The sequence below is a fragment of the Bos javanicus genome, chromosome 18, assembly GCF_032452875.1.
Source record: "Bos javanicus breed banteng chromosome 18, ARS-OSU_banteng_1.0, whole genome shotgun sequence".
Classification (NCBI taxonomy): Eukaryota; Metazoa; Chordata; class Mammalia; order Artiodactyla; family Bovidae; genus Bos; species Bos javanicus.
The window spans coordinates 59,586,662-59,614,150 of record NC_083885.1 but is presented as its reverse complement, the minus strand read 5'-3'; the positions used below and the strand labels follow the sequence as shown (position 1 = coordinate 59,614,150).

At 44.1% G+C, this 27,489-nt stretch overlaps 2 protein-coding genes across 4 annotated transcripts in view; both read left to right on the top strand.

The window, feature by feature from the left end:
• LOC133229645 (zinc finger protein 665-like) overlaps positions 1 to 27,489 on the top strand; it is a 171,845-nt gene that overhangs the window by 79,646 nt on the left and 64,710 nt on the right. The window lies entirely within an intron of this gene.
• The window catches only part of LOC133229657 (zinc finger protein 665-like), a 45,606-nt gene that overhangs the window by 7,668 nt on the left and 10,449 nt on the right, over positions 1 to 27,489 (top strand). The window contains exons 2-3 of one of the 3 annotated variants that reach the window (XM_061386258.1): positions 18,552 to 18,622; positions 21,859 to 21,985. In XM_061386258.1, coding sequence (XP_061242242.1) covers positions 18,566 to 18,622; positions 21,859 to 21,985 — 184 coding nt within the window. In that variant the 5' untranslated portion in view covers positions 18,552 to 18,565. Of the gene's footprint in view, positions 1 to 4,256; positions 4,757 to 18,551; positions 18,623 to 21,858; positions 21,986 to 27,489 lie in introns of all 3 variants that reach the window. The other 2 variants (XM_061386259.1, XM_061386260.1) reach the window with 2 other exon arrangements.

Here is a 27,489-nt window from a genome sequence, read left to right as displayed (position 1 = left end):
GGTCACTGTGGCTGATAAGAAGCTGTCTTGAATCCGGTTTGCTGCTCGGGCGCCTTCATGTGTATTATTCCGTCATAAATGCATGAGTTGTTAAGCCTTGGCATCTTTCTGGGGATTGCACAGCACGATGGATGGATTATTACTGAATGTGTGGAGAGTGTGTTGAACCAGATGATATTTCATAAGGGTCTTTCAACCTAGAAGGAAAATGGTGCTAAACTTTGATGGCAGAGGGATTTCATTAGGGAGGGGTCATTAAATCTCAGGATGTAAGGAAAGATCGGGCTCCCCAGGTGGTGCTAGTGATAAAGAATCACCTGCCAATGCAGGAGACATAAGAGACATGGGTTTGATCCCTGAGTCGGGAGGAGGGCATGGCAACCTACTCCATGGGCAGAGGAGTCTGGTGGACTACAGTCCATAGGGTCGCAAAGAGCCAGACATGACTGAAGTGACTTAGCTCACGGGCACAGAGAAGGATTATTCGTAGACTCCGAAGACCATCAGCTCCATAGCAACCTGTAGTACAAAGGCTTATTCTGGAGATGATGCAGCTGCTATTTCTTGCTGCCAGTGCAGTGGGGTTCTCTCCATGTCTTTCCAAACCACGTGCATGTGCCGCATACTTGCACAATACAGATAAACAGGAACTCTTGTGAATGGTTGGTGGGAATGTAAATAGTACATGGAAAACAGTACAGAGGTTCCTCAAATATTAAAAAGAGAACATGCATAGGATCTCAGAGTCTCACTTCTGATTATATACCCCAAAGAAGCAGAATCAGTATATTTTAAAAAATATTTATTTATTTGACTCCAATGGGCTTTAGTTGTGGATCACGAGATCTCTTTTGCATCACGCAGGACCTTTCATCCTGGCAGGGGGGCTCTGGAGTATGCCGGCTCTGTCTTTGTGGTACCTGGGCTTAGTTGCTCTGCTGCATGTGGGATCTTACATCCCCAACCAAGGATTGAACAAGGATTGAGTCCCCTTTGTTGCAAGGCAGGTTCTTAACCTGGAATTCCTGTGACCACCAGGAATGTCCTGTGAAAAATCAGTATTTTGAAGGAGTTAACTGCATTCATATCGGAGAAGGCAATGGCACCCCACTCCATTACTCTTGCCTGGAAAATCCCATGGACAGAGGAGTCTGGTAGGCTGTAGTCCATGGGGTCGCACAGAGTCGGACATGACTGAAACGACGCAGCAGCAGCACTGCATTCGTATAATCAATATTTCTTTATTCACAACAATCATTTTGCTTCAAATAACACAGTTTTATCTGATTTCAGTTCTTCATAATAGAACCTAGGAGTGCCCCAAAGGTTCTCAAGGTTGAAAGAATCTATTAGAGTTTCTTTTCATGGTGAAATCAAAAAATAGTTAATTTGGGGATTATATACTAATAATTTGCATGGAGCTTTTATAGACTCTGGCCCCCTAAAACCTACTCCCCTGTTTATGGATCTTCCTGTATGATATTTCCCAATGTCCTCTTTTGTTCCCAAATAAAACCATTAGTATGCGCCTGATTTACATGAAGTGAAAATAGAAAAATAAACATGTAAACTATTAGGAAATAAACTTCAGAACTAAGGTTAAAAGTGCTTTCTCTATTTGACCTTGGAGAATTCTGAAATTATTTATTTGTGATTATTTATTTATTATTGGCTGAACAGTTGTGGCTCAGGGGCTTAGTGGCTCCACAGCATGTGGGAATTTCCTGGACCAGGCATTGACCCCTCGTCTCCTGCATTGGCAGGCCGATTCCTTATCCCTGAGGCACCAGGGAAGTCCCAGAAATCATTGAGAATGAAGACTACATGGTGGCATCTTTTTGTTTGTTTGATAAACTAGAAATTTCAGACATTCAATCCCCAACATTTTTGTTCTTGTTACTTTGAAGTCACCGAAAGCACAAGAATGAACCAAACCCAAAGTTTAGTTTGGATACTGGCACAGATGATATGTTATGAGAATGTTTGCTAACTGATGAAGCTTTCTAGTTGGAGCACTATAGACTTCCAACCTGATGGGAATTTCTCAGCCTGCCCAGATAGGCAGCATAGGAAGCAGTTGGTTTAAAGTCTAAAGGTATCAGTTGTCAAACATGGAGAAACCACAGTGAGACTGTTTAACAAAACACTAAATGTTTACTCATGCTATGAATTTGTTACATTCCTTTTCCTGCTGTACAGATATGTTCCATTGTTCTATATGGTTGTTGAAGATGGTAGTAAATTACTATTTATCTGTTTTACTAAACAGAAAAATTACTATTTACTATCTGTTGCTTAAGACATTTTTACACTAGCCTAATGAACAGTAATGTTTAGAAATATTTAATATTAATCCTAAATAGAAGTCCAGTTTTCCAAAGCATATTAAAATGATGTAACATTATAGAACTAATAAATATGTTCCATAGTTCATTGTCAGCTGTAGTAGAATTTCCTTTTTCTTGAGTTTTTTTTTTTTTAATATTGTGATGGGTTTTGCCATACCTCAACATGAATCAGCCATAGGCATTCATGTGTCCCCTCCCTCCTTTCCCACCCTATCCCTTCAAGTTGTCACAGAGCAGTGGCTCTGGATGCTCAGTCATATATCAAACTCCCACTGGCTATCTATTTTACATGTGGTAATATACATGTTTCAATGCGATTCTCTAAAATCATGCTACCCTATTTCTTTTGTTTTTATAAGTTTTTCCTTAGCGTTATTTTTTCTGTCCACATGTTGTGACTGAGATTTAAAGTTTAATTTACATTTCTTCTCTGCCTTACACTAACAAATACATAAGTCGGTGGGTTATTTTGAGACTTTTGTAATGTGAAAATGCACATAAGACAATGACAGGGAACATAGTAGCTGCCCTATAAACATGAAGAAAGTTCCTTTAGGACTTGAGTTCAGTCAGTTAATACACATAGAAATATTTATAAATAGTGCAAAGTTGGTGATAATTTTGGTGAAAGTAAATTGTAATGTCTTCTCAAGATGTTATTTTGTACTCTGCTTTGTTGTCCACATCTGACAGAGGTTTTAGAAACAGCAAAGAAAAGAGAGAATATATAATTTTTTTAAATTAAAACTGCCTAATTACTGTCAAGTGATCTTTTAGTAATTTTTGACATTCCATTACATTCAGGAAGTATTCACTTATGATGTTATATGTATATGATGTATATTTGATGTAAACAAGTTTTTCTCAAAAGTATTTGAAGCTATGTCATCATAAGCATGGAAAATAAACACTTTCTATAAAGAAGAATGCAGTTCTCATTACAGGAAAGTTTTTCTCTCTTCTTTAATAACTTTTAAAATTTATTTTTGGCCGTGCTGGGTCTTCACTGTGCTCCTGGCTTTTCTATCCTTGCGGCGAGCAGGGGCTATAAATTCTGTACATAAAATACATAAACGTGGCTGGTGTTTGGTTGGAGACTGGCATTCTGAATCTCCTTGTTTTGGTCAGTCCAGATCACTCAGTGTCTTTTTTTCCTTTCCGCTGTGCTGAGCCTTTCTCTGTGCAGCAGAGAAAACTGCACGTGGGCTTTCTCTAGTTGCAGCAAGCAGGAACTACTCTTAATTGCTGTGCTGGTTTCTCACTGCTATAGCTACTCTTGTTGCAGAGCACAAGCTTTAGAACACAGGCTCAAAAAAAAAAAAAAGAACACAGGCTCAGTACTTGTGTTGCTTGGGCTTAGTTGCTCCAAGGTACGTGGTATCCTCCCAGACCAGGGATCAAACCTGTGTCCCATGCATTGGCAGGTGGATTCTTTATCACTGGACCACCAGGGAAGTGTCACTGAGTGGCTTTCAACTGAGCAAATCCCAGTATCTTTCAACCAGGATACTCCTGTGTCTTTTAACCGTTAATACCCTGCGAAATAAAATTTGGGGTCATCACCGCATAACTGGGAGATCTGAAAACCAGGAGAGACTCCCCTAAACTTACCTGGACTTCCTGAGAAGGACGATGGGCCCAAGAGGCTGTTACTGATTTCCCAAGGCTACTATGTCGGAAGCTCAGAATGGTACCTGTTTTGCTCCAGCCTGCATTCCCCTCAGGGTGCATTGTCGTTGGGGCTGCTGCAGTGACTAATAAGCTTGATCTTTGAAGAAGTGGAATGTCAAGATATTTTTCTCCTTATAGGTGTTTATTAAGAGCTGTGTGTTTCACATTCCAGCTTGTCATCCCTACACAAAGCCAGTTCTTGTTTACTTAAACTGCTTAAATTAATTCTAGTTGCAGGAATATTTCTGGGTCCAGCCGCCACCCCACATCAACCCCTACCCACCCCCAGCCCGGACACCACACCAGGTTTAAGTTCCTATACTGAACTGCTTCAGCCTCATCAGCAGGAATCCTGTTAAGAGGAAACCTTAGTCTCCAATGCAATTATCCCACGGAATTTTAAGTTTTTACTTTAAAACTGTTACAGTTATGAGGAATCAATGATGCAACACAAGACGGGAAAGACCATCATGTACTTCTAAAGCCTGACAAGATACCTGGGAACCGAAAGGAAGAACACAGCAGGTGTCCTCTTGGCCCTGCTCGGCCCCGCTGGCTCCGCCCCTCACACGCCCAGGCCAGGCGCATGCGTGTGTCCTACGCCCCGCCCTTCGCTGTGGCATTCCTCTCAAACCAATGGCTGAGGAGTCTCGCGTCCTCGCTTCGACGCGAGGGATTCTACAGCCAATTCCGGAAGCTGAGACTTGGTAGACGCGGTCGACCATTGGAAACGTCAGGTACTTGTTTTTGTTTTTGTTGTTAAGCTGCGCCTGTGGGGTCCCCTCTTCTCCCTATTTGTAGTCTCCAGTCACTTCTCACCTCCCTATTCCCCGACCCCTTCCTCTAGCCCAAATAAATTCAGCTGTTAGCTGTGAGAGGCCCATAGTCTGATTTCCTCTCGATGTAAGATCCTGAGGTAACACATACAGTGCACAAAATACGTAGTAATTTATAAGGAAAAAGTCATTTTAATTATGACGTGGCACTTGATAATTTTATAAGTATCAAATCACGTGTTCAGGAACTAGTGTAGAATATCAGCTTTGGGACTGGTGCTTGACCTGAAGTTCTTTCTCGAGTGTTAGGGAGGCGTATTACTGTCCTTTTCTGTTTTATATGAGCATGGTAGTAAATTGACTACAAAGACTTCATTTTAGGAGATTATTTTCAGTGATGCTGGTTACTTGTATGAGCATTAGAATCAAAGAGAAATATAAAATGGTCGCAGTGCTCAGTCATATCTCTTTGAGAACCCCAGGGACTGTAGCCCACCAGGCTCATGTGTCCATGGGATTTCCCAGGCAAGAATACTAGAGTGGGTCATTGTTAAGTCGCTCAGTCCTGTCGGACTCTTGGCAACCCTATGGACTGCAGCAGACAGGGTTCCCTGCCCTTCACCATCTCCGGAACTTGCTCAAACTCCTGTCTATCGAGTCCGTGATGACATCCAACCATCCCATCCTCTTTTCCGCCTGCCTTCCATCCTTCCCAGCATCAGGGTCTTTTCCAATGAGTCGGCTCCTCACATCAGGTAGCCAAAGTATTGGAGCTTCAGATTCAGCATCAGTCCTTCCAGTGAATATTCAGGGTTGATTTCCTTTAGGCTTTGTTATGGAAAAATGAGAATCCAGAGTCACAAAGCACACCTCGGAAGACACTCAAGACAGTGGAGTACCTTTTATTACCCCAGCACGTCCCAGGGGAATCCGTTCCGAACAAGGACCCCGACATTTTCGAGAGACTCGGTTTTATACCCCTCACTAAGTGAGTGTTTACATGTTCGCAACTTTTTTTGATGTATATGATTTAGTTTTACAACGTGTAGGTGTAGGGAGAACTAGCAAGGTTAAAGGGGAACAATAATTATACTTCAAGGGGGATATCTTCATTGTTAATCTAACCAGGGCAGCCTGACCTTAACTCCAATCTTTGCCATCTGTGGGGAGAGAGGTCTCCAAGGAGACCTGGTTTTATTTTAAGGATGGTTTCTTCATTCTTGGGCAAAGTTCAAGCCCAGTTCACCTGTTTTCTTAAGATGGCTGACAGGCCTCAAGATGGAGTTCTTCCTGCCTTCCTCAAAGCAGCCCCAAGAGATTGATGGTCCTAGAGGGCTTGCCTTGCTGTCCAAGGAACTCTTGAGAGTCTTCTTCAGCACCACAGTCCAAAAACATGAATTCTTCTATGTTCAGCCTTCTTTATGGACCAGCATTCAAAAAGCAAAACTTTGATTCTAATTTTTATATCATAGGCTCTTCAGATAAAACATTGAGTTGCTTAAGCCCTGCATAAGAACATTATAAAATTTTTATTTTCTAGTGTTCCCCTTACATAATTGTTGAAATGGAGATGATCTGTAATGTATACATAATACTTAAGTCGTGAATAATGTTGATAATGCCATTTATCTTGTTTTAAAAATAGTCCACAAAAATGTCGTCTTACCTATTTACACCTCTCATACAGAGGGTTACCACATGCAGCTGTTTTTGGTTAGATGCCACATCCAAAGACTCAACGGCAGTATGTTACGTGACAGGTTAAAGCAAAATCAAAAAACCCATGAATTTAATTTGAATCTGTATATGATATTACATATTTGCTAGGAATTTGATATTTGGAGAGAAGAAAATACAGTCGACCCTTCGTATCTGCATATCCATGGATTCAATCAAAGCATGGAAAATATTTGGGGAAAAAATTCCATGATATTCCAAAAAACACAACTTGAATTTGCCACTCATCTCAACTATTTCCGTAGCATTTATATTATATCTGAGCTTCCCTGGTGGCTCAGATAGTAAAGAATGTGCCTGCATTGCAGGAGACGTGGTTTGATACGTAGGTCAGGAAGATCCCCTGGAGAAGGAAATAGCCACCCACTCCAGTATTCTTGCCTGGAGAATTCCCGGGACAGAGGAGCCTGGCGGACAGAGGAGTCTGACTCCATGGGGTCGCAAAGAGTCGGACACGACTGAGCTACTAACATTACGTTATTTTGAGTATAGGGACCTTTGTTGTCAGTGTGATGCCTTTGCTTTTTAACTTCTAGGAAGCAGATGTCTTTTAATTTCCTGCAGTCGCGACCTTCTTCAGAGATTACACTATTGAATTGTTCGGCCCCGCCCGCCTCACCTTCCCAAGGTGCAGGGCAGACCCGACTTCCTTCCCTCCACGACAGCTTGTCTCCGCTTCCCCAGGCCGCCCCCACCATTTCACTGCCGGCCCGCGCAGCTTCCCACATCCGGAAGTGGAGAGCCGGCGGTGCAGCTGTCTCAGCAGCGCGGCGTGAGTTTCTCTCTTAGTCGCAGGTGCCGCTCTCATTCGGCTTCCCTTGGTACCCCGGGTCTGAGGGTCTCTGCTGATTCTAAATCCTCGCGCCCGCCCCACCAACCCCAGCAAATTCAGACGTCTCCGTGAGCGGTGAAGGGGCACCTCCCTTTTGGTTTAAAGTCTGCACTGAAGCCCGTTCCTGCTTTTGAAACTCGGAAACGCTGCGTTTCGCACCTCCTTCCAGTCTTAAAACCATTTACTGTCCCCTTTGCACTTCCTGCACCGCATAAAAGTCTCTTCCACGAGGTGGGTATTTATGCTCCGCGGTCCTCAGCCTCGCCTTCTCGGCCCCTGGAAGCCACGTCCCCTTCCCAGGTCCTGGGATTCTGGGGAGCGCGCCCCGCTCCTGAGACCCACTCCCTCTCAGCGTCCATATCTTATCGGGCCTTGTCTTCATAATGACCTTTCCCCTGATCCTGTGTCGGGGTGGGTGACCTGGGCCAGCCACTTGACCCCCGTGGTTCTTCCATCCCAAATTCCACCAGCTGGAATTTGGCTCTTGCAGGAGGAGGGCTTCTTATTCAGCCGCCATTCCCGTAAATAGTGGGGGTGGGGTGGGGTGGGGTGGGGTGGGGTGTGGTGTCATGAGAAGCAAAGACATCGACTTAGAAATAGAAAACTGAAAAAAGCCTGAGGAAGAATCGATGACAAGAGAATTGGTGAGGAACTTGCAAAGAGACGGAAACATGAAAGAGGAATTCTTGAAGGTTGCGGGTAGGCAAGGACAGAAGTTTAGAAAAAAGCAAGATCTCCAGAGTTAAAGGTGAGCAAAATAGGAAGGTGTTGTTCAGTCCGAGTCTTTGCGACCCCTGTATCTCTCAAAGTTTGCTCAAATTCTTGTTCATTGAGTCCAGTTCAGTTCAGTTGTCGCTCAGTCATGTCCGACTCTTTTCGAACCCATGAATCACAGCACGCCAGGCCTCCCTGTTTATCACCAACTCCCGGAGTTCACTCGGACCCAGGTCCATCGAGTCAGTGATGCCATCCAGCCATCTCAGCATCCTCTGTCGTCCCCTTCTCCTCCTGCCCCCAATCCCTCCCAGGATCAGAGTCTTTTCCAATGAGTCACCTCTTCACGTGAGGTGGCCAAAGTCCTGGAGTTTCAGCTTCAGCATCATTCCTTCCGAAGAAATCCCAGGGCTGATCTCCTTCAGAATGGACTGGTTGGATCTCCTTGCAGTCCAAGGAACTCTCAAGAGTCTTCTCCAACAGCACAGTTCAAAAGCATCAATTCTTCGGCGCTCGGCCTTCTTCACAGTCCAACTCTCACATCTGTACATGACCACAGGAAAAACCATAGCCTTGACTAGATGAACCTTTGTTGGCAAAGTAATGTCTTTGCTTTTGAATATGCTATCTAGGTTGGTCATAACTTTCCTTCCAAGGAGTAAGTGTCTTTTAATTTCATGGCAGCAGTCACCATCTGCAGTGATTTTGGAGCCCCCAAAAATAATGTCTGACACTGTTTCCACTGTTTCCCTATCTATTTCCCATGAAGTGATGGGACCGGGTGCCATGATCTTCGTTTTCTGAATGTTGAGCTTTAAGCCAACTTTTTCACTCTCCACTTTCACTTTCCTCAAGAGGCTTTTGAGTTCCTCTTCACTTTCTGCCATAAGGGTGGTGTCATCTGCATATCTGAGGTTATTGATATTTCTCCCGGCAATCTTGATTCCAGCTTGCGTTTCTTCCAGTCCAGCGTTTCTCCCAGTCCAGCGTTTCTTGTGATGTACTCTGCATGTAAGTTAAATAAACAGGGTGACTATACAGCCTTGACGTACTCCTTTTCCTATTTGGAACCAGTCTGTTGTTCCATGTCCAGTTCTAACTGTTGCTTCCTGACCTGCATACAGATTTCTCAAGAGGCAGGTCAGGTGGTCTGGTATTCCCATCTTTTCAGAACTTTCCACAGTTAATTGTGATCCACACAGTCAAAGGCTTTGGCATAGTCAATAAAGCAGAAATAGATGTTTTTCTGGAACTCTCTTGCATTTTCAATGATCCAGTGGATGTTGGCAATTTGATCTCTGGTTCCTCTGCCTTTTCTAAAACCAGCTTGAACATCTGGAAGTTCATGGTTCACATATTGCTGAAGTCTGGCTTGGAGAATTTTCAGCATTACTTTACTAGCATGTGAGCTGAGTGCAATTGTGCGGTAGTTTGAGCATTCTTTGGCATTGCCTTTCTTTGGCATTGGAATGAAAACTGACCTTTTCAGTCCTGTGGCCACTGCTGAGTTTTCCAAATTTGCTGGCATATTGAGTGCAGCACTTTCACAGCATCATCTTCCAGGATTTAAAATAGCTCAGCTGGAATTCCATCACCTCCACTAGCTTTGTTCATAGTGATGCTTTCTAAGGCCTACTTGACTTCACATTCCAGGATGTCTGGCTATAGATGAGTGATTATCTTGGTCGTGAAGATCTTTTTTGTATAGTTCTTCTGTGTATTCTTGCCACCTCTTCTTAATATCTTCTGCTTCTGTTAGGTCCATACCATTTCTGTCCTTTATTGAGCCCATCTTTGCATGAAATGTTCCCTTGGTATCTCTAATTTTCTTGAAGAGATCTCTAGTTTTTCCCATTCTGTTGTTTTCCTCTATTTCTTTGCATTGATCGCTGAGGAAGGCTTTCTTATCTCTTCTTGCTATTCTTTGGAACTCTGCATTCAGATGTTTATATCTTTCCTTTTCTCCTTTGCTTTTCACTTTTCTTTTCACAGCTATTTGTAAGGCCTCCCCAGACAGCCATTTTGCTTTTTTGCATTTCTTTTCCATGGGGATGGTCTTGATCCCTGTCTCCTGTACAGTGTCACAAACCTCCGTCCATAGTTCATCAGGCACTCTATCTATCAGATCTAGGCCCTTAAACCTATTTCTCACTTCCACTGTGTAATCATTGAGTCCAGGGATGCTATCTAACCATCTGATCCTCTGCCAACCCCTTCTATAGCCTTCAGGTAGAGGGGCTGGGAATCAGGGGTCCCAAAGAGGGCGACAGTGGAGAGGCGGTTCACACAGAGAGCCCGCAAAGGGGATACAAGAGTTAGAACCTTGGCTTAAAGAGCGATATCCTGCTGGGAGAGAAAGGGGACCCCTAGTGATCGGGCTTCCCTCGTGGCTCAGCTACTAAAGAACCCGCTGGTAATGCAGGAGACCTGGGTTCAATCCCTGGGTTGGGAAGATCCCCTGGAGAAGGGAACAGCTACCCACTCCAGTATTCTGACCTGGAGAATTCCATGGACTACAGCCATGGGGTTGCAAGAGTCAGACAGGACTGAGCGACTTTGACTCACATCCAGTAATTGGAGGAGCTGAGAAAGCAAGCAAGGTGAAAGGAAGCATATCCACTTGGGAGTGCCAGAGAGTTGGGAGGAAGGGAGGGCAGAGATGGAGGAAGAAAGGCAGAAATTCATGGAGATTGAGGATCATCAAGGATGTTGGATTAGAAGCATTTTACAGGGAACAGATGGCAGCGAGAGGCCAGATGGGAGTCAGGGAAGAAGTAGAGAGGAGGACAGCTGGAGAGCAGAGGGGAAGAGAAAGGGAGACGGAGAAAGAAGTAGGGACACAGATCAACTTAATAAAGTGGAAACAAGTAGTGTGCAGGTGGGGGAGAGGACTAGATCCAGGAGAGTGTTGAATTGGTTGGATAAGTATTATGAAGTTGTGATACATTGATTTTTGCCTTACCTCATAGCTCAGTCAGTAAAGAAACTGCCTGCAATGCAGGAGACCCAAGTTCAGTTTCTGGGTGGGGAAGATCCTCTGGAGAAGGAAATGGCAACCCACTCCAGTATTCTTGCCTGGAGAATCCCATGGACAGAAGAGCCTCGCGGGCTACAGTCCATGGGATCGCAAGAGTCTGACACGACTTAGTAACAAAACCACCACATTGATTTTTGGCTTTAGGATCTAATAAATTTAAAACTTGTTTCTTTACATTATACAGATGAGAAGTGCAAAACTTCTGTCTGTAAGGCTTGTGCCTTTTGTAATTATTTGTATTAAAAGATAACATCCATATGCAGAACTGACTGACTCTCTTACTACATAATGCCTTTTCCAGGAACATTAAATATGTTCTTTGTGATCATTTTCCTTTTTGCTTTCTCCTTTCTGTACATTTAATTCTTTTTGTAGCTTGGGATAGATTAGATCATTCAATACCGACTTTCTTGTAAAGAATTATTCGCTTCTGAAATAAGATTTGTTACCCTCCTGTAAATAGTTCATGTCATTGTTTTCTAAGTATGCTGTGTTCTCAAGAGTTTTTTGTTTTCACTTGACACCATAATTTTTCAGTGGAAAAATTTTTAACAAGCTGATTCACTTTAGCTCTGTTTCATGTTTATTTGAGGCCCATTTGCTGTTTCTTCTTAATGTTATATTTTTGAAGCATTTTTCTGGCAACTAGTAAAGAGATGTAGACTATTTTGACGAGTACTTAGGAAGAATGTCAGTGATCTTTTATATTAAAGAGTCACGACCTAATTTAAGCAGTTCGTCTGATACTCCATTTTCCTCTCTTTTATGTGATCTGGTAACTAGTGAGGAAGGAGGTGATCTGATGATGTTTCCCTCTGGTCCAGAATCTGAGCAACAGTGACCACTGAAATGATTGGCCAAATCAGGTGTGTGACTGTGTGTGACAGTTCTTCTTGGAGGGAGAGCCCAGTTGTTACCAGAATTTAAAATGGGTCCCAATTTTGCAAAGTGAAAAAGGACAACAGTAGGATGGAGGCAGGAGCATATGCTTAGCGTGAGATAGATTATCAGCAAATGTCTTCTATGAATAAGGGTCAATCTGCAGGGAGACCTCCCACCTTCACTGGCTTCCCCGTGTCCTCAGGGCAGCATCCTGACTCCTCAGATGGCTCCACAGCCCTTTGTCACCCTCAGGTCACTGCCAGTGTCTCCAGCCTCATCCTGGGAGCTGACCCCGTTCTCATGGTCAGGCTGTCCTGGTCACATTCACTTAGTCCTTGCTCATAGACACCAAAACCTTCACTGTCTTGGATCTTAGTTTCTACACCTGTCTTTGGTCATTAATCACTGTGGCCCTTGCTCTTTCTGTTCTTTCAGGTCTAGGCCAGCGAGGTCTCCCCGTCTCTTTCCCATATTCTCTGTCACATTAACCAGGTTTACTGCCTCTATATTAATCACCTTCATCAGAAATGCCCTTGGCCTTTGAGTGTTTGGAGTCTTTCCTCTTTTCCCTCCATTGAAGGATGCACCATGTTCCTCTTCCTCCATGGATGCTCACAGCATCTCACTCTGGGGGTGAGGACTGGGAATGTGGGTTGGGCTGAAGAATTCTCAGGGGAGACAGAGGGGACAGGGTAGGTGGTGATGGTTTCTGTATCTGTTCTGGACATTTCAACTCTAATTGATCCTTACCCCATGTGGACACTTAATCACTGAAAAGCAGAAAGATATGGGGAGTCCTAATGAGCCCAATAGGTCTAGTGTCTTGAGGTGTCCCCATGTTTTAGTCTGCTGTGTCACTCCTCACTGCAGCCCCCAGGTCTTCTAAGCTCTGTCCACCCAGGGACCAGTTGCCATCTTAGACAGCAGCTCTGCCTTCCAGCAGTTTATCTGCTCAGATCAGGGGATGCTGAGTTTACTGTGGTTAGAGTGGCCAGAAGGTTTGGAATCCAAGGGGATATGAGGGAGTCCGTGTCCTCCGCCCTCCTTAAAGATCTGGGATATCTTCCAGTTAGCTCTCACTGGGGAGAACAGGGGTCAGTGAGACTGGGTCTCTCTATGTTTGTTAATTCTTCACTGCCCTCAATCCAACCAAATCTCAAGGGCCTGTAAAACTTTCTGATGTCCCAAGTTGCTGGCAGGTTTTCCCAGGAGGGCCACTTCCTTCGTCTCTGTACTGAGTGCTGAGTGTCCTTGGATTTGTAGGTTGGTGCAACTCTGTTGCGATGCTCATGCCCTTGTCTCTGCTGTTTATCCCTCTTGTTCAACCATGCATGAAGAGGTAGAAAAATGGGGGAAAGTGAAGGGGAGCTTGTCAGAGTCTCCAGGAGGATTGTGGCAGCAAGAGTAGGCCTGTGGATGAACCCAATGAATGGGGGTGTGTGTGTGTGTGTGTATGTGTGTGAGAGAGACATTCGTACTTGTGGGATCATGGGGTGTGTGGAACTCTTGACAAAGGTGGTCTCAGTTCTACCTGGAGGACCTAGATGTGGGCTCATGGCCAATTGTGGGCTGCGTGGAATGATGGGCGTGCCATAGTGTCTTAGCTCAGTTTCCCTGGGACACAGATGCTGTGACTGAGGTTTGCATGACTGGGTTTCGTTGGGAAACACATGATCACACCTCTGAAGGAAGGAAGGAAGTGGAATTGGATTGAGGACTGTTACCCTGCAGTGTGTTAGAATCAAGGCCTGAGCTGAGCCCACAGGGAGGTCTGGGTGCAGGAGGATGGGCACAGTGGTCACAGAGAAGGGGGTTGGGATCCAGGAGGTGCCCCACAGCACCCCCTCCACACAGTGGATTCTGTAGTCTTTAGGGAAGGTGAGAATCAGGCCCTTAGAATAACTGTCATTAAAATTCTAGAGATCACTTTGCGGATTACCTGTAGATTTTCTGTTAGTTTGAGTTGCTAATGAAGATTTCAGATGGAAGGTAAAAAAAGAGAAGTTGGCGTGTTCCTTGGAAGATGTTGAAGTTGCATTGGGGCGTGTGCATCAGCCTACACATCTGTCTTGTATTATTAGATTTTGGTGATGACAGTTTGGGGCTGCTGGGGTCACTGTGACTGATAAGATGTCTTGAGTCTGGTTGGTGTTTGGGCTTCTTCGTGTGTATTATTCCATCATTAACACAGGAGTTGTTAAGGCTTGGAACCTTCTGGGGATTGCCTAGCAGGATGGGTGGATTATTACTAGGTCTCTGGGGAGTGTGTTAGCCCAGATGCAGATTTGGAAGTTTCTCTCAGCCTCAAAGGGTAATGGTTGGGCCTCAGCTTTGATGGCAGAAGTTTCCCATGATGCACTGAAGGCTTGTTCTTAGAATCCGAGGGTTATCAGCTCCACAGCAACCTGTAGTACAGAGGCTTATTCTGGAGATGACGCAGCTGCTACTTGTTGCTGCCAGCGCAGTGGATTCCTCTACTGTTCTCTCATCATCTTTACAGGTCTCGGGCATCTGCCATGTACATGCACAGTACGGTTAATGGTTGGAAACGGTTGAAGGCAAGTAAATGGTACATGGAAAACAGTACGGAGTTACCCAAAGATTAAAAATAGAACATGCATAGGATCGCGCAATCTCACTTCTAATTATATAGCTGAGAAAAGCAAAGTTTTTAAAACTGTTTATGTATTTGGCTTTGCCTGCATCCTCCAGGATCTTTGGTTTCAGTGCACTGAAATTCTAGTGTGGTGCTCGGGCTTAGTCGCTCTGCTGCCTGTGGGATCTTAGTTCCCTCACCAGCGGTTGAACCCGCATCCCCCACAGAGCTAGGCAGATTCTTCACCACTGGACCATCAGGGAAGTCCTGTGCAAAAATCAGTATTTTGAAGGAGTAACCAGCACTCCCGTAACCCATACTGTATGATTCACAACAACCATGTGTTGTAGAAACAACCTGAATGTCTGTGCTCAGCCGAGTGGATGATGAAACCGTGATGTGTGTATGAGACAGGCTGGGTCCTGGGACCTTTTACTGCAGTTCTTGCACCTGGACAAATGTCTTCTTGGGCAACAGACCACAAAGAAAGTGTAATTGAACAAAGAAACTATAACCACATTCATGAGCGGACAGCAATTCTGAACAATAAGTAAAAGTACCACAAACCAAGCTTGATTTCTGAGGCTCCAGAAGCAAAATCAGGTCACTTCCCCTGATCCCTGCTCACAGCACCTCCGGGGGGCCCGAGGCGGAGCAGGTCACCTCAGCTTCCTTCCAGCCTTAACCAAAGGGATCAACTCATCCCCCTTTTTGGGAGGACCAGGGGCACACACTTCTTTTTCTGTCTCTCCTTACTGCAGCAAGAGTCCCAATAAAGCCTTTCTTGAAATTCCCCTCTGGTCTCATAACTATTTCTATTGATTAAAGAGCCCCAGGATCCAGGTTGAAAACATGTAAATGTAAGTGTTAGTCACTCAGTCATGTCATACTCTTTGTGACCCCAGGGACTGTACCCTGCCAGGCTTCTCTGTCCATGGAATTCTCTAGGCAAGATTACTGCAGTGGATTGCCATTCTCTTCTTCAGGGGATCTTTCCATCCAAGGGGTCAAATCTGGGTCTTCTGCATTGCTGGCAGATTCTTTACCTTCTGAGCTCCCAGGGAAGTCCTCATGGGTAACCCAGGCAAATATACACACATATTTGTAATGGCATATTCAGTTCAGTTTAGTTGCTCAGCCATGTCTGACTCTGCCAGCTCATGGACTGCAGCACGCCAGGCTTCCCTGTCCATCACCAACTGCCGGAACTTACTCAAACTCATGTCCATCACATCGGTGATGCCATCCAACCATCTCACCCTCTGTCATCCCTTTCTCCCACCTTCAATCTTTCCGAGCTTCAGGGTTTTTGCCAGTGACTCAGTTCTTTGCATCAGGTGGCCAAAGTATTGAAGTTTCAGCTTCAGCATAAATACTTCCACTGAATAGTCAGGAATGATTTTGTTTAGGATTGACCAGCTGGATTTCTTTGCTGTCCAAGGGACTCTCAAGAGTCTTCTCCAACACCATGGTTCAAAAGCATCAATTCTTCGCCACTCAGCTTTCTTTATACTCCAACTCTCACATCCATACATGACTACTGGAAAAACCATAGCTTTGACTAGACCTTTGTTGGTAAAGTAATGTCTCTGCTTTTCAATATCCTATCTAGGTTGGTCATAGACATAGCTTTTCTTCCAAGGAGCAAGCATCTTTTAATTTCATTTGTGCAGTCATAAGCAGTGATCTTGGAGACCCCTAAAATAAAGTCTGTCACTGTTTCCACTGTTTCCCCAGCTATTTGCCATGAAGTGATGGGACCAGATGCCATGATCTTAGTTTTCTGAATGTTGGGTTTTAAGCCAACTTTTTCACTCTCTCACTTTCATCAAGAGGCTCTTTAGTTCTTCTTCACTTTCTGCCATAAGAGTGGTGTCATACGCATATCTGAGGTTACTGATATTTTTCCCAGCAATCTTGATTCCAGCTTGTGCTTCATCCAGCCCAGCATTTCGCATGATGTGCTCTGCATGTAAGTTAAGTAAGCAGGGTAATAATATGCAGCCTTGATGAACTCCTTTCCAAATTTGGAACCAGTCTGTTATTCCATGTCCAGTTCTAACTGTTGCCTCTTGACCTGCATGCAGATTTCTCAAGAGGCAGGTCAGGTGGTCTGGTAGTCCCATCTCTTTAAGATTTTTCCACAGTTTGTTGTGATCCACACAGTCAAAGGGTTTGGCATATTCAATAAAGCAAAAGTAGATGTTTTTGTGGCATTCTCTTGCTTTTTTGATGATCCAGTGGATGTTGGCAATTTGATCTCTGGTTCCTCTGCCTTTTCTGAATCCAACTTGAACATCTGGAAGTTCCCAGTTCACATATTGTTGAAGCCTGGCTTGGAGAACTTTTATCATTACTTTGCTAGCATGTGAGCTGAGTGCAATTGTGTGGTAGTTTGAACATTCTTTGGCATTGCCTTTCTTTGGGATTGGAATGAAAACTGACCTTTTCCAGTCCTGTGGCCACTGCTGAGTTTTCCAGATTGGCTATTGTATTGAGTGCAACACTTCCACAGCATCATCTTTTAGGATTTGAAATAGCTCAGCTGGAATTCCATCACCTCCACTAGCTTTGTTCATAGTGGTGCTTCCTAAGGCCCACTTGAATTTGCATTCCAGGATGTCTCACTCTGGGTGAGTGATCACACCATTGTGGTTATCTGGGTCATGAAGATCTTTTTTGTACAGTTCTCCTGTGTATTATTGCCACGTCTTCTTAATATCTTTTGCTTCTGCTAGGTCCATACCATTTCTGTCCTTTTTTGTGCCCATCTTTGCTTGAAATGTTCCCTTGGTATCTCTAATTTTCTTCAGGAGATCTCTAGTCTTTCCCATTCTATTGTTTTCCTCTATTTCTTTGCGTTGATCACTAAGGAAGGTTTTCTTATCCCTTCCCGTGTAGATGGAGATTTTTGTCACTTGGGACAGCTTGGATGAATGTAGAGAATATTACGCTAAGTGAATTAGGACAGACAGGGTAAGACTGATATTGTATGTGCTCGCTTATATGTAGAATGTAAAAAAGTGAAACTCACTAGTACCAGACAGTGGGATGGTGGTTATCTGGGGCTGGGAGGTGGGGAGGTTGGGGAGATGCTGGTCGAAGGGTGGTATAGACTTTGGGTTGTAAAATGAATGCGTCCTGGGGAGGTGTGTACAGCACGCTGACCATAGTTAATTCTATTCTGTTACTGCCTGCTGGGAATTTGTCATCAGAGTATGTCGTCAGTGTTTTCACCACACACAGAACATCGGAATTTGGAGGTGATGGATGTGTTGGTTTGTAGATTGTGATAAATATTTCACAGTGGACACGTGTCGCATGATCACATGGTGTATGGTATATGTACACATAATCCTTCTCGTTAGTCTCAGTAAAGCTGGAAAAGAAGAAAGTGGGAGGTGGCCTGGCCTTAATCCTTCACTAGTGATCAACCCAGGCTTCACATGAGATCATGAGGCATTTTGCCTGGGCATGTTTTGTACCCCTCCCCCAAAAGACACGCCTCTCAAGATCTCAAGTGGGGCCTCGCCCCAGGAATGGGCACAGGCCGAGGATGATTCCGATCTGGATCCTGCATTGAGCACCAGGGCTCTTAGCCTCCACTTCTGAGACTGAGATCAAGCCCTGGGGGAGGGGAGGGCACTCTTCTCTGAGTGGGGCTGGACCAGGGCCTGCTGTGTGACCTGAAGGGGATTGTGGGGTCAGCGGAGGTGCCCCCTGCTTCTGTGTACATAAGGCCTCACCAGGAGGGCAATGTGATCCGAGGGAAAGTGTGGGAAAGTCCCGTGTTGGTCTCTCTGTGGGAGTTGACTATCTTGAGTCCCTCCTGAAACAATGGGCCCAGAAAACTGTCCGTTCCACACAGTGAGGGCTTCCCTGCGTGTGTGGTTGGGGCTCAGGAAGGGAATGTGTTGACTCTAAGCACTAAACAGCATGTTTTCCACTTTCATGATAGAACTGTGAAGACTCATGGACGAAGAAGCACAGAAGAGGAAAGAACAGGAGTCAGGCTTGGCTCTTTCTCCTGTAAGGTCATATTCTCAGTGGATTCTCACACTGCCTTCCTGAAATGCCCTTCTCTGGACTCGCTAATCATGTCTGACTCTGAAGTATCCTGTCTGACTCTTGTACATGCATACTCAGCTGGGGCCTTCCCTCAAGGCCTAGCGTCTCCACTTAGATCCCGTCTCCCCATGACCCAGTGACCTGGACCTTGTGAGGGGGCTCCCCTGGGCAGGGCTTATCACCCACGGTTTGAAGACAGGGTCTCAGTGCTGTTGGGCAGCAGGGGTTGCTTATGGCCCATGTGGATGCTCTGTCTGCTCTCTGTCAATCAGGGTAAAGAAGCTGTAGGTGGACCTCAGGTATTAACATGTACGGTACATGTTAAAATCTGCCAAAGAGGCCAATGAGGGGAAATCAGTTCTGACTTTTTATAGTACATTTAAAACTAAATGAGCACCTCCCTGAAAACTTAAGTGTTTGGGAATGGAATACAATGTTCAGAGAGAGATGTCAGGGCTAGGGAGTATTTCGTTACACCATCTAATTTAAACTGTGAAATCGGGCTTACTAATTTTTTTTTCTTTCTTTTTTGACCACATGATTCAGCTTCTAGGGTCTTAGTTCGCTGAGTAGGGCTGGAACCTGAAACCCTGCAGTGGATGTGAGGGATCTTAACCACTGGACCATGAGGGAATTCTCCAACTTTACTAATCTTGATTCAGTATTTTCTTAGTGGAATAAAATCATAAATTTTGGAGTTTGTTAATAAGTACATACCTAAAATTAATGATAAAAATCACATTATTACTTTTAAAATATATTTATTTCCTGTACTCTAACTTCCTTGCTTCAGTGTCTTTTCCCTAGTTCTGGAGAGCGGTGACCACTCTGGTAGCGGTGTGCACACTTCCCATTGTGGTGGCTTCTCTTGTCTTGCAGCCCAGGCTCTAGAGCATGCTGGCTTCAGTAGTTTCACCTCCAGGGCTCTACAGCTCTGGCTCAGGAATTGAGACTCACGGGCTTAGTTGCCCCTCAGCATGTGGGATCTTAATGGGCCAGGCAACAACCTGTGTTTCTTACATTGGTCAGTGGACTCTTTATCACTGAGCCACCAGGGATGCCATCATATTGTTTTTAAATACAGGTATTTTATACAGATTGGCGTTAAAGTATTTTCTGTATTATTTCTGCTTGTACTACTTTTTATGTTTTTAATAGTATAAGATAATGTTGAGGACTTCCCTGGTGATAAAGTGGATAGCAATGTGTCTGCCAATGTAGGGGACACAGGTTCCATCCCAATTCCTGGAAGATGCTGCAGAGCAACTAAGCCCATGCCCAACAACTGCTGTGGCTGTGCTCTGGAGCCCGGAATCCTTAACTACTGAAGCCTGCATGCTTGAGCTGGTCTTCTGAAACAAGAGAAGCCACTGCAATGAGAGCCTCAGCACTTTAGCCACAACTCCATGCAGTGCAGCCACAAGTAGAGACAGCTGGGTCATAGCAACGAAGGCCCAGCATAACCAAACCATATGAGGTGTAAAAAGGAAATAGAATGTTAACAAACTTACTGAATCAAACTTACATTTGACTCACTTTTAATGTCCCAAAGATGCCAAAATGTAGGAGAAGGGAATGGCCACCCACTCCAGTTTTCTTGCCTGGAGAATCCCATGGACAGAGGAGCCTGGCAGGCTACAGTCCATGGAGTCCCATAGAGTCTGACATGACTGAGCCAACTGAACAACAACCTCCTCACATAGCAAAGTGAGTGCTGAAAAACAAACCTAAATCTCTAACTTTCCTCCTGCAGATTCGTAAGTCATGTCCAGTTGCTTTTGAAATAACGTCCTCAATTTATACGCCTTGCAGAAATCAGCCTTTTCCTGGCATTACCCCGTCTTCATTCCCACGTTGCAATCAAACTGGCTGGTTTTCTGTTCAGTAAATATCTTCCTGTGTCAGAGCACTCAGGCTCTTCTGTCTGCTTACAAAACTCTTCCTTTTCCCACCTTGCCAATCCTAAGCGTTTCTTCCTCACAGAGACCTTGTCTGACTTCTCTGTATAGGTCAAGACTTTCTGCTGAGTCTTCTCTTAGCACCAGGCCTGTTTCAGAGCACATATAAAAATAGTGATGTTAAAACTATGGATGTAATTGGCTGGCTGGCCGCTGGATGGTAAGCTCTGTCGTGTTCACTGCTGTACTCCCAGTTAGGGACACAGAGTTGATACTCACTAAGTTTTGATTGAATGAAATAAAAAAATAAAGACAACGCTTCTTGTTTCAATCAATTGTGTGTTTCCATGTGCATGCATGAGTGCATGGATGTGTAACTCCATGATTTTATTACAAAACCATCTCATAAATACGGTTTATGCTTAGAGCAGTTGCAGTTGTATCTTAAGTGTGTATTCCATGGCCTTTAATAGTTTCTACCTCATCACATGAATAATGTAAATAGTAGTCAGATTATTGACATTGTGTGGGTTGGGGGGTAGAGGGGGTGACCCTGTACAGTGACTATTCGTGCTGTTCCATTGCCCTTCAGCTCCCTTGAACTTGTTTCAGGTATTCTCAGGGAACTCTCTGGGGATTGTCTTTTATACTGTTACTTAACTCTTTGATTCCTTAGGTTCAGTTGTCTCTCCCAACCACCTGAGCTCAGGTGCTGTTGCCTCATTTCTTAACTGTTTGATCAGAGCTATTTATTAGAGTGACAGAGTCTTCTCCCCAGTAAGATGGACACAGATCTTTCTCTACTGTTGCTGTTATGTTGATGACAAGTTCATATGGGTAAAGTCTTTAGAGTAATGCTTAGTGTGTATGAAGTGTTGAGACACCTCTCATCAGTGTGATGATGACATCCTCATCACAGTCTGTGTTCTTTTAAAGCCACTGTGGACTTTGTCCTCTCTGAAGACAGCAGTCTTGCTGTAACTCATCTAGATAGTGAATGTCACTCAGTGTGTTGAACGCAACACTTCTGCATCAACGACCCACTGTTAATTGTAATTTATATATTTTTCATGTCTTGTCCACACTCATGATGAATTCATGTTGATTGGAGGATATCATCATCTTATGAAAAAACAGGAGATTAAATTAGAGAGCGACAATTTGCTCCATATAGATTTGCATGAACATATCAGAATATTACTTCAGTTGAACTGACCTTACCTGTCTCACTTCTTATCCTTTTCTGTGAAAATAAGAACCCTCCTCAGGGCCCGTTGGTTAAATGTGTTTTCATTTCAGGCACAGTTGACCTTCAAGGATGTGTTCATAGATTTCACTCCCAAGGAGTGGGACTCTCTGGACCCTGCCCAGAGGACCTTGTACAAGGACGTGATGGTGGAGACCCTCAGGAACCTGCTGTCTGTGGGTGAGGATCACTTCCCTCTGAAGTAGGGATCTACTTTGCGGTATCTCTGCATTTTCCCTTGCTGTCTCTTAGGAGCCCTGTTTTTCTTGACTGAGCTGAAAACCTTGTCACTCGGACATGTAAGGCTTCATGTTTAGCATCGGGAGTTCAAACTTGTCTTTCCTTCTGATGACCTGCCCACTGTGTGATACACAAGGAGTTTTTCCAGAGCTTGAGTGTTTATAAAGCTGATTTCAGACTTTGAAATATCCAGTTGCCTGTTTTATACCCCTGTGTTCTTGGTTCAGTAACTCTTGGAAAGGAACTAGATAACTGATATATACTGTACTGTATAGTATACTGTTCCCTGTGCATTCAGAAGGAGGCAGATAGTAAAGTAATTTGTGAAATATTTTCTGTCCATCATAATGTCCTCATTTCTTGACTGACAAAAGAGCTGGGATTTTCCACCTGCCAATGCAGGAGACACAGGTTCGATCCCTGGTCTGGAAGATCCCACAACACAGAGCAGCTAAGCCTGTGGGCCTGAACTACTAAAGCAGCATTCTAGACCTGAAGCTGTAATTACTGAGCCCACATGGGACAACTACTGAAGCCTGTGGACCCAGGAAAAGGCAAAGCAAATGAGAAGCCAATACACTGCAACTGGAGAGTAACCCCTACTTGCCCAACTTGGGGAAAAGTCCAAGCAGCAAGGATCACTCACTCCAGCCAAAGTAAATGAATAAACAAAATTATTAAAGATAGCAAATGCATTTATTTTAAAAAAACAAAGTTTGGATTCTGGAAGAAGCCAAGTATGAGATTTCTTCTGAGCAGGAATTTCTGATTCTGACCTGAATCATAACTCTATTTTCGTAGCACAAGAAAGATCCCTGGATTGTGGAGAAAGAGGTGCTAATTAGCAGAAAATCAGATGAATGGGAAAGGATCAACAGTGTGACTTCAGGTCAGCTGTCACAAGGCAGAGAGGAAGCCACACCATTCATTGTGTTTGGGAAACTCTTGAAGTGCGAGAGTTCTGTGAGAAAACAGATATTTAGTGTTTGTGAACTCTCACAGGAGATTTTTCTTCAACTTCCTGCTCTGTTCGTTGACCTGTGAAATGTACATCACCCTCCAGTGGTGCTTTAGTGCCCACAGAGACAAAGGCAAGACTTTTTGGTTTTTCTTTTTTATTGGCTGTACTGGGTCTATTTCCTGTATGGCCATTTCTCTATTTGAGACAAGTGGGGGCTACTCTCTGCTTGCAGAGTGCATGGCTTCTCATCACGGTGGCTTCTTTTGTTGTGGAGCACCAGCTCTAGGCACATGCGCTTCAGTAGTTTCGCTACCCAGGCTCAGAATCTGTCCTTCAGCTTAGTTGCTCCCTGGCATGGGAGATCTTCCCAGAACAAAGATCGAACCCATGTCTCCCGCATCAGCAAGCTAACTTTTTACCATGTGGCCACCAGGGTGTTAGGGAAATTAAATAAATAATCCTGTTTAGGCTTTAAGACAAAGCAGTGCATTCCTCTGTGCTTGCCTCCAACCTGCCTGGACACACCCTGACTGTGAGTACCCTGACTGCCTGCTGTGAGTGCAAGGATTGCAGCAACATAGATAAGTTAGGACACAAATCTTGAGATTGTTCACCCTTGAGATTGTTCAAAGAGACTCTGACAAACCCAGCCCCAGGCTTAGGAACATCCAAGTTTCATAAGACAAACAGCATTAAGATGAAACCAGAGCTTCTGTTTGCTCACAGATTGATGATATCAGTTTGCATCCTGGAATGATAAGCAGGAACCCCGAACTGCAGTGTTAAAGCCTAACTCATGGAGTGGACAGGCTGCCGGGGACCTTTACCCAGTTGAGACTCCGGATGTGCTGTGTCCTGGTACTTCCCAGGGCTGCTCCAGTCTGCACTTGGGTCAAAAGCCAATTTGGTGATGTATCCTCTGCTGTTTTTATTTCCTTGTCTTTTCAGTTCAGTTCAGTCGCTCAGTCATGTCCAACTCTTTGCGACCCCATGAACCGCAGCATGCCAGGCCTCCATGTCCATCACCAACTTCCAGAGTTTATCCAAACTCATGTCCATTGAGTCGGTGATTCCATCCAGCCATCTCATCCTCTGTCCTCACCTTCTCCTTCTGTCCCCAATCCCTCCCAGCATCAGAGTCTTTTCCAATGAGTCAACTCTTTGCATCAGGTGGCCAAAGTATTGGAGTTTCAGCTTTAGCATCAGTCCTTCCAAAGAATACCCAGGACTGATCTCCTTTAGAATGGACTGGTTGGATCTCCTTGCAGTCCAAGGGACTCTCAAGAGGCTTCTCCAAGACCACAGTTCAAAAGCATCAATTCTTCGGCACTCAGCCTTCTTCACAGTCCAACTCTCACATCCATACATGACCACTGGAGAAACCATAGCCTTAACTAGACAGACCTTTGTTGGCAAAGTAATGTCTCTACTTTTGAATATGCTATAGGTTGGTCATAACTTTCCTTCCAAGGAGTAAGCGTCTTTTAATTTCATGGCTGCAGTCACCATCTGCAGTGATTTTGGAGCCCCCAAAAATAAAGTCTGACACTGTTTCCACTGTTTCCCTATCTATTTCCCAGGAAGTAATGGGACCAGATGCCATGATCTTAGTTTTCTGAATGTTGAGCTTTAAACCAACTTTTTCATTCTCCTCTTTCACTTACACCAAGAGGCTTTTTTGTTCCTCTTCACTTTCTGCCATAAGGGTGGTGTCATCTGCTTATCTGAGGTTATTGATATTTCTCCCGGCAATCTTGATTCCAGCTTGTGTTTCTTCCAGCCCAGTGTTTCTCATGATGTACTCTGCATATAAGTTAAATAAGCAGGGTGACAATATACAGCCTTGACATACTGCGTTTGCTATTTGGAACCAGTCTGTTGTTCCATGTCCAGTTCTAACTGTTGCTTCCTGACCTGCATACAGGTTCCTCAAAAGGCAAGTCAGGTAGTCTGGTATTCCCATCTCTTTCAGAATTTTCCACAGTTTATTGTGATCCACACAGTCAAAGGCTTTGGCATAGTCAATAAAGCAGAAATAGATGTTTTTCTGGAACTCTCTTGCTTTTTCAGTGATCCAGCAGATGTTGGCAATTTGATCTCTAGTTCCTCTGCCTTTTCTAAAACCATCATGAACATCTGGAAGTTCATGGTTCACATATTGCTGAAGCCTGGCTTGGAGAATTTTGAGCATTACTTTACTAGTATGTGAGGTGAGTGCAATTCTGCGGTAGTTTGAGCACTCTTTGGCATTGCCTTTCTTTGGGATTGGAATGAAAACTGACCTTTTCCAGTCCTGTGGCCACTGCTGTGTTTTCCAAATTTACTGGCATATTCAGTGCAGCAATTTCACATCGTCGTCTTCTAGGATTTGAAATAGCTCAACTGGAATTCCATCACCTCCACTAGCTTTGTTTGTAGTGATGCTTTCTAAGGCCCACTTGACTTCACATTCCAGGATGTCTGGCTCTAGGTGAGTGATCACACCATCGTGATTATCTTGGTCGTGAAGATCTTTTTTGTATAGTTCTTCTGTGTATTCTTGCCACCTCTTCTTAATATCTTCTGCTTCTGTTAGGTCCATACCATTTCTGTCCTTTATTTTGCCCATCTTTGCATAAAATGTTCCCTTGGTGTCTCTAATTTTCTTGAACACATCTCTAGTCTTTCCCATTCTGTTGTTTTCCTCTATTTCTTTGCATTGATTGCTGAGGAAGGCTTTCTATCTTTCCTTGCTATTCTTTGGAACTTTCCATTCAGATGCTTATATCTTTCCTTTTCTCCTTTGCTTTTCGCTTCTCTTCTGTTCACAGCTATTTCTAAGACCTCCCCAGACAGCGATTTTGCTTTTTTGCATTTCTTTACCATGGGGATGGTCTTGATCCCTGTCTCCTGTACACTGTCACGAACCTCCATCTGTACTTCATCAGGCACTCTATCTATCAGATCTAGTCCCTTAAATCTATTTCTCACTTCCACTGTATAATCATAAGGGATTTGATTTAGGTCATATCAGAATGGTCTAGTGGTTTTCCCTACTTTCTTCCATTTAAGTCTGAATTTGGCAATAAGGAGTTCATGATCTGAGCCACAATCAGCTCCCTGTCTTGTTTTTGCTGACTATATAGAGCTTCTCCATCTTTGGCTGCAAAGAATATAATCAGTCTGATTTCGGTGTTGACCATCTGGTGATGTCCATGTGTAGAGTCTTCTCTTGTGTTGTTGGAAGAGGGTGTTTACTATGACCAATGCATTCTCTTGGCAAAACTCTATTAGCCTTTGTCCTGCTTCATTCCATATTCCAAGTTTGCCTGTTACCTCAGGTGTTTCTTGACTTCGTACTTTTGCATTCCAGTCCCCTATAATTAAAAGGAGATCTTTTTTGGGTGTTCTAAAAGGTCTTGTAGGTCTTCATTGAAGCATTCAACTTCAGCTTCTTCAGTGTTACTGGTTGGGGCATAGACTTGGATTACTGGGATACTGAATGGTTTGCCTTGGAAACAAACTGAGATCATTCTGTCGTTTTTGAGATTACATCCAAGCACTGCATTTTGGACTCTTGTTGACTATGATGGCTACTCCATTTCTTCTAAGGGATTCCTGCCCACAGTAGTAGATATAATGGTCATCTGAGTTAAATTCACCCATTCCCGTCCATTTTAGTTCAGTGATTCCTAGAATGTCAACGTTCACCCTTGCCATCTCCTATTTGACCACTTCCAATTTGCCTTGATTCATGGACCTAACATTCCAGGTTCCTGTGCAATATTGCTCTTTACAGGATCAGACCCTGCTTCTATCACCAGTCCCATCCACAACTGGGTGTTGTTTTTTCTTTGGCTCCATCCCTTCATTCTTTCTGGAGTTATTTCTCTACTGATCTCCAGTAGCATATTGGGCACCTACCGACCTGGGGAGTTCCTCTTTCAGTGTCCTATCATTTTGCCTTTTCATACTGTTCATGAGGTGCTCAAGGCAAGAATACTGAAGTGGTTTGCCATTCCCTTCTCCAGTGGACCACATTCTGTCAGACGTCTCCACCATGACCTGCCCATCTTGGGTGGCCCCACACAACATGGCTTAGTTTCATTGAGTTAGACAAAGCTAACGTCAGTCCTTCCAATGAACACCCAGGGCTGATCTCCTTTAGGATGGACTGGTTGGATTACTTAGTATCTTGAAAGTCACCTAGATAATTCTCTAATAAACATTGAAATATTTATTTGTATAGAATGAGTGGCCTATTAACAAATCCTTGGAACCTGAGACAAAAGTGAAAACTTTTGGCAAGGCATTAATTGGCGCTGTGAGCAGGATTTGTGAGACAAAACGCCATTCTTTAAGAAGCAAGAGATGAAGGTTTATGACGTTTTTATTTCCAGATGGGAAAATTCACCTTATTACTCATTAGCTAATACATGGAACATCTTCTCTGGGTTGTGTGAGAAGTGGAACCGTAAATTAAACAGGACTGAACCCTTAGAAG